This window comes from Protobothrops mucrosquamatus, unplaced genomic scaffold (assembly GCF_001527695.2).
Source record: "Protobothrops mucrosquamatus isolate PMUCROS unplaced genomic scaffold, P.Mucros_1.0 scaffold1182, whole genome shotgun sequence".
Classification (NCBI taxonomy): domain Eukaryota; kingdom Metazoa; phylum Chordata; class Lepidosauria; order Squamata; family Viperidae; genus Protobothrops; species Protobothrops mucrosquamatus.
The window spans coordinates 211,569-223,717 of NW_015387395.1; the positions used below are offsets into that span (position 1 = coordinate 211,569).

General features: G+C 38.1%; 1 protein-coding gene across 1 annotated transcript in view; it reads right to left on the minus strand.

Annotated features, from left to right (window-relative positions):
- Positions 1-2,750, minus strand: part of DLGAP2 (DLG associated protein 2) — a 90,123-nt gene extending 87,373 nt beyond the window's left edge. The window contains exon 1 of the mRNA XM_015820784.1: positions 1,734-2,750. Coding sequence (XP_015676270.1) covers positions 1,734-2,735 — 1,002 coding nt within the window. The 5' untranslated portion in view covers positions 2,736-2,750. The remainder of the gene's footprint in view (positions 1-1,733) is intronic.
- Between the last annotated feature and the right edge of the window lie 9,399 nt (positions 2,751-12,149).

Here is a 12,149-nt window from a genome sequence, read left to right on the forward strand (position 1 = left end):
ATCTGATGACGCAATGAGGGTGGAGTAGTAATTAGACCTCGCCACCCTCATCGCCACAAGGTAGGATCTAACATGTATCCTTACCTGTGTTCGGTCGGATTCGGTTCGGGTAGCCCTCCAACTGCTCTCTAGGCGTCTTTTCCGGCGTTTCATCTCTCTCAGCTCCTCGGTAAACCAAGGAGCTAGTTGAGATCTACGTTGGGTCAGAGGCCGCAGCGGCACGACTCGGTCCAGTGCTGCGGCTGCGGCCACATCCCAGGCCGCAGCCTGATCTTCCGCCGAGTCGTGACCTAGCTCCTCCGGATATGGCCCAAGCTCCATCAGAAACCTCTCCGTGTCCATCAGGAGCCTGGGACGGAACCATCTAGGCGGTTCCGTCTCCCTGCGGCGAGGGGAAGCGGTCCGGAAGTCCATCCTAAGGAGTGCATGATCTGACCATGACAAAGGCTCTATGATTATCTCCCCCATTTCCAGATCATATTTACATATTTTCTGTTCAAATTGGCAGTATTGTAGGCAACACTTTGAAGATTCAGTGATTCAATGCTTCAAAGATAGACTAATTTACTCTCTATGCAATGTATATAATTTATAATATATAAATTTATAAAATATAAGTAAATTATAATATATAAAATAATTTTGGGCCAGTCACACTCTCTCAGGGCAACTTACCTCAGAGGGTTATTGTTGTGGAGCAAATAGGAGGAAGAAAGAGTATATTATGTATGTTTGCCATCTTGAGTTATTTATAAAGTAATAAAGGTGGAATCAAAATCTAATAAATAAATAAAATAAATATATAATAAATGAATTATCTCTAACATAAAGATCAATAGCAATGTTTCAGTATGACCTGTGTGATCCATTATGCAATCTCATATAATTAAAAATATTAGCAGTTTTTTGCAGCTGCTGAAAAAGAAAGCAAATCAAAAGAAATAGTGCTTAACTCTCATTGTTTCTCTTCTAAAATATCCTCATTTAAACTTCCCCTAGCTCCAGAGAGGAAAATGTACTGGCTTCAATAGGATAATTATATTTCCTCACAAAAAACTGTTGCTGTCTCGTTGTCTTTTTCACTGGGTTTTTCCATGACAATAGTTATGTTTTACTTTTACCTAAAGTTTGTTATGGACAACTTAGCTTCCACCCGTTGCTCCTTGTCCAAAGCACCTGAAGGCAGAACAAGGAGCAATGGGTGGAAGCTAACCAAAGAGAGAAGCAACCTAGAACTAAGGAGAAACTTCCTGACAGTTAGAACAATTAACCAGTGGAACAACCTGCCTCCAGAAGTGGTGAATGCACCAACACTGGAAGTTTTTAAGAAGAAACTGGACAGCCATTTATCCAAAATGGTATAGGGTTTCCTGCCTGAGCAGGGGGTTGGACTAGATGACCTCCAAGATCCCTTCCAACTTTATTATTATTATTATTATTATTATTATTATTATTATTATTATTATTATTATTATTATTATTATTATTATTATTATTATTATTATTATTATTATTATTATTATTATTATTATTATATAAAACCAGTTTCTCATCTCTGCTTCATGTTTTATTTCTAGCTGTAGGTGAACCTTGGGAAAAAAATAGGGAATTTAAACAAAATTTAACAAAAAAAAAAACCCTACTGGAAAGAACGTCCATAGAATCCTGTCTTGCAAATGTTAAAAGAGTATATTGCTCTTCAATTAAGGATATTAGCAACATTTCACACTTACCTGAAGATAATGGCATGGTCTCAGGGAGGGTTTTATTTCCTGATGAACTAAAGGCTTGTCTAGATTAAGAGACGACTTCCGATAAGCTTCTTTAGCTTGGCTTACTGTGAGGGTAGACCAAGAGCTCCTTTTCATGTACTTGCCATCAGGGGTCATGGCAAGACCTTCACAAGCTGAACATTTCACATCATTGTTACTTTTTGAAGTCTTTAATGAGAGATCCCCAAAATGTCCCTGAAGAGCCTCAGGATAGCAATGAGAGATATGGTCTACATGATGCCTGTTTACCACGCTAGGTGTTCGGTAAGTGCTATCACTGTCCAAGTTGTCATCAGAGCTCCACCAGCTGCTCATTCCAGTTTTATGCTTACTTTCAGGCTTTCGTTCTTTACTTTTACTTCTTTTGCTATGTTTAGAATGATGTCCATGATGATGGTCATCACCTCGGCCATCTCCCTTTGCCCCATTTACATTGCTCTTGGAAGATCCTTCCAAAGAATGTGATTTTGTGAACAGTTTTTGGACTGAATGAACAAGGTGACGTATTCTACCTGGGCTTTCACTGCGTTGTTCAGCTGCTGTTGATGTCCTTTGGTACTGCAAAGTGTGAAAGCCATCCCTATGGAGAGGAAGTTGCTTCTCAAATTGATCCAGCAAATTTGCCGGGATCCGGTTAACCTTAGTGTTCGCATGAGACATGGTGCAATCGTCCCTAGTATCGTAGTGTGAGGTGTAGTGCATTCTGGGGAAAGTGCTACTGGACATATGATCACCCATAACCATGGGCATCATCATACATTCTGAATGGATGGAGCTTCGTGGTGAGCAGCGATGATGATCCACTGGGCAACTCTCAGTTGGGCTGAGAAGATACGATTGCCTTGACTCCTGGCCATGATGAAGATGATCGTGGCTGTGTTCACAATCTTCAGGGGATGGTAAACCACAAGTATGCGCAGAACATAATTGTGATTGATTACGCCCGCCAGATAATCCTTTCATGTTCCTTGAAACAGGAGAATATCTTTCCTCACTGAAGGACAGCTGAGTTGGAGACCATGAGTACGGCTGATCTGTTAGGGGATGGATAGAGATATAATCTGTCAGCTAGGACAAACATAACTTATATTTAAACTAATAATAGAAAGTAAAGCTGAACAATAATTTTAAACACATAATACAAAGAAATACTAATATTTCACTGATAGTTAAATATTATGATGATGGTTATTAACAATATTGTGATTATGGAGGTTTAATATTAGCGGTAGCATCCTTTACTGTTGTGATAGATAAATATTAGTTTTTACATTTATTATTTATTGTATTAGATTTAGATGGCTACTTAACTAAAATTTCTCTGGGATGCTTACACAGTTAAAATAGAAGAAAACAATAAAAGGGGGTATGTATGCCCAGACAAAATCATTTCAATGTGTTACAAGGAAAAAGAAAAACCACAATTGCTGGATAGTACAAACAGGATGGTACAACTGTGTTCATGTCCTGTTTTGATCTGATCCAATAGGATCTTTCTCACCTCCATTCATTTGGTCTTATTGCCAAATATTAAATATTTTAATCCAGAATTAGATTTCATCTGGATAATTGCATCAAACAGTTTATATGTTTATGTTTCATCTGTATGGGACAAAAACTAGAGAGGTTATCAAAATATGGAAGACCTTTCCCCCTGAGATTTGGCAGGCCCCTAACCTCCTTGCCTTCCCAGAAACCTTCAAATTCTAGCTGGTTGGGGTTAAGTGAAGGTGGAGTCCAGTAAATGTGTTTGGGGAAGTGCTGCTTTGGTGGTTTTTTAATTGTTATTTGTAAGTAACTCAGCATTATAATGCATGAGATAGGCAGTTCTAGAAGTCTAGTACATAAACAAACAAATAAATGGTTGGTTCAGTCCAGTACTCTGTGTATATTGCTATACAGGGGGTCCTTGACTTACAACTATTTGTTTAGTGATCATTTGAATTTACAACAGCATTGAAAAAAGTGACTTATGACCATTTTTCACACTAATGACCATTGCAGCAACCCTCTGGTCAAAATTCAGACGCTTGTCAATTAGTATATATTTATGACGGTTGCAGTGTCCCAGAGTTATGTATTCATCTTTTGCATCCTTTTGACAAGCAAAGTGAATGGGGAAGCCAGATCAGATTCACTGAACCTGCAGTGATTTACTTAACAAACGGTGGTAAGATAGGTCATCAAATGGGTCATCAAATGAGTCCAACCTCAGTTAACAACTGTTTTGCTTAGCAACAAAAAAAATAGGCTCAATTGTGATAGCAAGTCGAGGACTACATATACAATGTCATGCGTGTTACTATTGTTTTCAGCTATTGTGGAAAAAAAAGGAAGAACTAAAGAATTGGTTAGGGACAGATTGTCACAAAGAGAATCTACATAGTTGCTAAAAATGGACCTCACATTCATGGCAAATAATAAAGAGGAAGAAGAAAAGAAGGAGGAGGAGGAGGAAACTAGAGAAAGGAAGAACCAGAACTTCATAATCCACAATCTCAAATCCTTAAAGGATTAGACTCTGATGAATTGCATTCATTTCTCTAATTTAATTAGAGTTATTCATGCCAGTTCATTGTTTAAAAAAATAAGATGGATCAATCAGGTATTTAAATGTGGATACATTCTCTGAAACAGAGTCCTCAACCTTTTGTGCACCAGGGACCAGTTCCATGGAGAAAGGTTTTTCCACGGACTGGAGAATGCGTTGTTTTGTGTGCTGCCTGCTTGTTTGTGCAGACTGATTGTTGGCATGCTGCAGCCCAGTACCGGTCCATGGACTGGGGGTTGGGGACCCTTGCTCTGAAAGATTCCTGAGGAGGAAGAGGGGGGAAGAGCAGAAATTGGAGTCAGTTCAAATCCAGAAAGGTATTTCTATCATTACACAGCAAACATCCAGCGTCTTATCAATTACAGTTAGGTAGCAATGTTATTACTATCGACAGTTATTATCGATGTTAAGCCCAATGAAATAGGAGAGTTTTAGTATATTATATATGTATTGTATGTATTCTTGCATTCTTGCTAGCAAAGGCAGAAATATACTGCCAGAACTGCAGATTCTGCTAAATTTCTTCATGGTTTTCATGGTAAATTATGTCTAATAAACAAAGAAGGGGATTCTAATTAAGTGTCTTATAGAACACCATTGTGTTAATAGCTTGATGAATTCATTGCTCAATATTATTTAAGCTCTCGCAGCTGGGAAATCTTGCAAACAAACCAAAGAAATAGAACATAAGAGTTTGATTTAGGTATTCAGAATCCTCAAATTCAGTTTACCACTTTTTCAAAAGGAGATGAACATCTGAGCTGTAAGAGCAGCCCTTTACAGGATCAGCCGTACATTATGGTAATTATGCTTTATGCTAGTTTCTTGAAAGATTTTTTTAAAAAAACATTTGCTCTGGAAAAGATAGCTATTGAAAGTTACTACTCATGCACAATACAAATAAGTAGTCAATTTCAAGGGAAATTGAAGCCCTATAATGTTGTCCTTGTCATTTTATCACGTCAATGGTTTAATGTTGAAATATCTTCTGATCGAATGCATAGAATTTGATATAAAAGATGGTACCAGCTGCTGAGCTACAGTGGAAATGCCAACAAACCTTGGAAGGCATTCAAAGACTGCATAACTTGCTAAACTGTATTTGGATCCTTTTCACAACTTTGAGTTTGGGAGGATGTAGATTGTGCAATGACAAAAAGCAGAACAGGAGTCTTTCAGGTGTCTTTCCTTGAGCAAAGCAAAATTACAGCTTGAGCTTTTCATAAATATTGGGACCTTGGTTGAAATGAAGATGATGATGATATGAGTTCTTTTAAAAGAAAGAAAACTTATTTCCTCTAGTTTAATTGTACCTTAATTCATAAAATAAATGCCGTTAAATATTATGCTGAAAAAGGCTGCCCATCTCTCATCACCCATGTTTCTTAAGGGACCATGGAAGAAAGTGAATCTCTCACCCTCCAAAAGAATTATCTTCCTCCCTTTTCATTTCTATTGCTTTTCCTTCCAAGGGAACAACTGTTTCAACTCCACTTGCTTTGCCTTTCAACCCTATAACATACACCAGTTTCTCATGAGAGGATAGTAAGAAGATCTATGGGCAGATGAGAAGCAGCAGCAGTGAGCTTTTGCCTGCTATTGGTGATGGCTTAGTGCTCTCCCCCAATTTCCATGAAAGTGAACCCTCCCTCTGTTTAAATTTTCTTATACCCCAATGTATATGCTTTATGCATTTATAACACTTGCCTTTTCACTTTTTTCCCCCCAGGTGATTGAGAGCTAGCAGACTTCAAAAAATTGCCTTCTTCATTGTTACAGTAGCCATCTAAAAACAGATTGCATGAAAAGCTCCCTAATCATCTATGCAAAATTGAAGTTGTATTGAGTCTTTTTTTCAAAAATTAGGGATGTTTCTCTTCACACATTCATGACATTCCCCCCTCCCTCCAAAAAGCCTGGAAATGCCTATGAAGATCTGGATGCAGAACAGGAATTATTGCCACACTCCAATGACATAATTTGGGACAACGAGCCTACAAATCAAAATGACACACTTGGATTAGCCATGTACAAAGCAATCAAATTAGGAGTGGATAGCACCAGCTATTAAAGAAAGCAAAACAGAGGAAAAGACATTACAAAACCCAAACTGACATAGCTATTTACATTAGTGAAATGGTTTTCAAGCTTCTGATCATCAAAGGATTCTATAGAATGATAGAGACCATCAGCAGACACAGGTCTCTCCCTCCCCCCCCCCGCTGATTGTTCTCAGCAACGAAAAACGGAAAACCGTGTTTTCTTTCTGTCAATATCGCCCTGTCTCCGTGTATGTTGGGCAACTGAAGGAAGAAGCCAAAGAAAGGGTATGGATGAGGAGGAAGAAAAAAAGCTTTGTCAAAGCTAGGGAAGGAAAAGAATCCAGCATGGATTTCACTAGGTGTGTGATAGCACAAAAATGATAACACCAACAACCAATTTTGACTGGAGGCTTGGAATGTGTGCTCTTGCCATTCAAATATTCACACAAAGAAGTATAAAGTTGGTAGAATGATTTGCACTAAAAAGCCTACATAGCTAAGTTGCATAGAAAAGTGGGTCAACTGCTGAAAGCTGCAAACAACAGTAAATACGGGTTTTCTACATTTTTTAAAAAAAAAACAAACGCAAAATGGAATCTATGTGAAAAATAGTGACATGGACAAAATGAAACCCATTTAAATTCATTTGCACATCCTTTCTTTACACAGAGATACCTTAAGGCAGAAATTCTGTTTTTCTTCAAGTGACCCATTTAGTTTCCCTTGGCTTTATCCTTGACAAACTTATGTGCCGTGGTTAACCGTGATGTGATTAAGCTTGCCTTCTCTCTGGAATAGTGCTCCACCTGAAGGGATCAGCACCAATCCTGTTGGCATTCAGAAAAACTACTACAATCTGGGAAGTGTCCCAAGATTGATTGTACGATGGGTGCCCTCTCCAATGCAGGCTATTCGTTGTTTGGATTATTTTCCTTGCTGTGTCAGTGGTTGGAAGTAGATGGCAAGTGGTTTTAGAGATTTGACTGGTGGGGTTTTTTTTCTTTTAATTCCTGGAAATGAATTGTTACTCATTTACTCTAGGAGGTTTCAGCCCCCAGCTTAGACTGCACTGCACTCATCTTCTAAGGCTAGCCTTCACAGATCTAGGAAGTTTCAGCCCCCAGCTTACACTGCACTGCACTCATCTTCTAAGGCTAGCCTTCACAGATCTTACATCCTTCCTATCAGATTATGCCTCTGGTTGAGAAAGAGAGAGTTTTCTGCCAAGCCAACACCTCTTTAAATTTTGGTTTTTATTATGTAAAACATTTGTAACCCGACTTTCTGCACAAAGCACAACATAATCAGTGTCAAGAACTACCATACAACCAAACAATCAAACATCAACTCATAATAAAAGCATCATCACACTAAAATAGTCACAAAAGGAACCAAAATTAGACACTTAAATTACTTAAAAACAGGTTATAAAACTAATTTTTTAGTAAGTACCAAATACCTACATAAAAAGAACATTTTTCTTTTGGTCTCATTTCTGGCTTCCTATGTACATGACTCATGCTCATGTACTATGCTGCTAATGTTGATTGTCTCCCAATCTCCCTTTTGGTTATTGCCTTTTCAACCACAATATCTCCACGCTGGGCAAGCTCTGCACTGGAGGCCACAGCTTAGCTGCTGAATGCCTAACATTCAGCACATTTTCTTCCTGCTCCTAAGCCAGCTAATAAATAATTTAGAAACATAAAGACCATCCTAGATATTATACCTAATAAATTATCAAACAGAAAATGCACTATATTTGTTTTGATTACATTATACATTATATTTGTTTTGGTTGCATCAGGGATACCCAGCCTTGTGCTTTCCAGATATTTTTGGAATATCAGATACATAGTTGTATGGCCAGTTGTGTTGATGCTCTATCTCAAAACAATTGAAGGACACCTTGGAGCTGGAGCATTCAATTCCTTTCAGAAAGATTTTCTAATTAAGAGCTTTCCTAGCATCGTAGAGATAGAAATAAACTTTTAAGCCAATGGGCAAATTACCTGCCCAGTGCAGGGATCTGAACTAAAGCATCTTTGAAAGATGGCTACTTGGTCCCTATTTAAACATATCCAGTAAAGAGAAGCCCACCCACTGCCTTAGATGTTTAATTCAATTGCTGTATCTAATTTGTGTTCCTGACTACCAACTGGAACCTACCATCCTGTTGTATTACCTATAGTATAGTACTTACATATATAGAGATATGAATGTATGAAATAAAAGGGAAACTCTGACCCTTTTATACGTGTGTCATGACACGAAAGGGGCAGAGTTGGCATTGCAATGCTGCTTTTGTTATTTGGATGAAATGCTAGATTCTGTGGACACCTTTGTCTATGCAAAAGGAAAGGATTGCCTTACATTAGCAGTCTCCAACTTGACCTTTAGAGATTGGTAGTCCCTTCAGGTACACAGGCAGATATTAAAATTCACACATGAACAATACCCCCCCTTCTGTACATAATAAGGCTATATCATATTGTCACTCGGGAAGGCCAAGTTCATTTTAATTTGTTTTAATCCTGTTTGTAGAACAAAGTTGGTTGGATGGAATTTAAGACATATACAATATCACCAGCATATACAACATGCCTTCCTTAACAAAGATCTCAGAATGTGATCTTCCATTTCTGGATTTATATTTGTGATCACATCCTTTGACCTGTTAACGGTGTCTTGAACATTTTTTAAGTGTTAGTTTTAATGGGCTGTTTATTGATATTCTTTTCTAGAAATTATGTTACGTTGATACTTGGGAGATGTATTTGAAAGAGCAAGAAATGTTTCTAGAAAGGAAACACTGACTGCTTCCTGTGCTTCTCATGAAACACCAGTATTTTTACTTTAAAACCTTTCTTTTATCACGTACATCGTGCTATAACAAAGGGTAGTAGAAGTGGTATCTAAATGCTAAAAGAAAGATTTTAAACCCATTGACCTTCAACTATCGCTCTTTAATAATCCATGTAAGATATCTAAAATAACTTGCTAGCCTAATGAAGAGTTCATTGACAAGGTAGCTTTTTCACATCAGGAAATCTTCAGTTCTCCCTATGCATCCTGCCTTTCTTAGAACTTTTACTCTATCCTGTCTTCACAACCTCAAAAGTCCACATTCACTTATCTTACAAATGTTTGAAACGTGACTCCAAAATCTCTAGGAGTCGATATTTCACAGGGCTTCTTTTTCAGTTCCTCCATCTGTTTCTTAACATCGGTGAAAGAACAGCCAGAAAGAAGCTGTACTTGAGAAGATTTTAATAACTGTGGATAGCTAAACACTCAGGTTTAGAGTTCAACCAAGAACTGAGCAATAAAGGTAGGTCCTTGACTTACGACCATAACTGAGCCCAAAAATCTGTTGCTAAGTGAGACAACTTAACAAATTTAAGTGAGTTTTGCCCCATTTTACAACATTTCTTGCCACAGCTGTTAAGTGAATCACTGCACTTGTTAAATTAGTAACACGGTTGTTAAGTGAATCTGGATTCCCCACTGACTTTGCTTGTCAGGAGGTTGAAAAAGGTGATCAAATGACCCCGGGAGACTGCAACCGTCATAAGTATGAACCAGTTGCTAAGCAGCTGAATTTTGATCACATGACCATGGGAAATGCTGTAATGACGATCGGGGATGCTGTAATGGTTGCAAGTGTGAAAAATGGTCATAAATCACTTTTTTTCAGTGATGTTGTAACTTTGAACAGTTCACTAAATGAACTGTTGTGAGTCGAGGATTACTTGTAGTTTTAAAAAGATAGGTAAAGGTTTCCCTTATCCAGTTGTGTCCTACTCTAGCGGGCGGTGCTCATCTCTGTTACTTAGCCGAGGGAGCCAGTGTTGTCCAAACATGTTTTGGGGTCATGTGGCCAGCATAACATCCCACCACAGTGCAGAGAAACACGGAACGCCGTTATCTTCCCATCGCAGTGGAACTTATTTCATCTGCCCCCATTTTCATGCTTTTGAACTGTTAGGAGGGCAGGAGCTGGGGCAAGAACGGGAGCTTGCCCTGTTGCACAGTGCTCGGGTCTTGAACCCGGGCTGTCAGCTTTCCAGCTGGCAAGCTCGGCCTCCTAACTGCTGAGCCCCCTTCAAAAAGATAGAAGAATCCAAATCAGGGTATTAACATTGATAGTGATGTTCCTGGCTAACTGAAATCACGTAAAACCAGCTGGAAGTTTTGAGGCCATTCCAAACAAGTGTGCAATTAGAAACTGGATGTTAAAATCAATCTATCTGTCAATGGATGGAGAACATTCATAGCACAAACTAATTGCACCACAGGGACTGAATAAAGTATTCTTATTTAATGTACCCACGTGTTAAATATTTTCAGAATAACTGTAATCTTGATTACAAACATATTGGATGCCAATATAACCTGGCAAATCATGTGCATATAGTATTTCAACTGATAATTGCCAATAGAATAGTTCTTTAATTGTGAGTTCACTGCTGTAAAATAAAAAGGAACAAGGGAATTATTACAGAAGTTTTCCCACAACCCTTTACGCAGTTTTAATTTGGGGGCAATTTTGAAATGGAAACCAATCCAACACTTATGATATTTTTTTCTATTTATTCTCACAAACCCTCAGCTCTTACTTTATATTCAGTTCTTTGTGGACCTTTACCAGACTAACTCCTCCCCCCCCTCTCTCACACACACAAATAATGTCTCTCACTCAACCAAATAATGAAGCCAAGCTCACAGCCACAAGGAACCTGTGCAAGGACCTTTCTCAGGATCAACTGGCTCAAACTGTTTTCCCCTCCCCATGACTTTCACATTAAGAAAGCAAGGTGATCATTTTCTCTTTGCAACATATGTTACGCAAGCCTTATGTCCATACTACATTTTATTTTGTAATTTAACTTATCTACCTCTTTATATCAGGTGCTCTCAGATGGAGAATGACACTAAAGCCTAAAGATAGCCATGCTATGGATGAAACGAAAATCATCCTTCACTTTGCAGGGAAGGAGCATGTTTTGAATGCCTTTTAAAAAAATCTCTCCTTTTTGTGAGAAGTGGAATTACGATGGAAATTATATATTTCTGCCGATGTAAATACATATCCATAAATGATAGCAAGGGTAAGCTTTTATCAGTATGCCATACATTTTATTTATAGAGACATGTGTTCTTTAACAAGCAACTCTCATTGCACCTAAAACATTTTTACCAAGTTTCAATGCCAACAATCTACCGCATTAAAAAAAAAACTGCCTGGTCATCCCTTCTATTTTTGTTTTCTTCCATTCAATCGCATCAGATTTTCAGAGTCTACCTGGACAAATCCCTGCAGTTTTCTTGGCAAATTTTTTCAGAAGTAGTTTGCCACTGACTCCCTCCTAGGGCTGAGAGAGAGAGAGAGTAACTAGCCCAAGGTCACCCAGCTGGTTTTTTTTTGTTTTTTTTTTTAGGTCTGGTGCTTTAATCACTAGAGCAAAATGGCCCTTCCATACCAAAATATAAAAATGTGACCTGCATTTCAATGTTCCCAGAGATATTAAACAACTTCTCCATAAATATCCATGGTAGCCAAGATATCTCAAAGACATCATGCACCTGATGCTGATTATTTAGTCACCAAGTGTTATATGTTTGGTTGTTTCATATTTATTTACTTGCATATTAAATTTATATGCCACCCATCTCACTTTCAATATGAGAAAGTACACAGTAGAAGAGACACATCCTTTTACAGTTCTCAATTTCCCTGAGTTTAGTAATATTGATATGAAATGTAACAAGATCATACATAAT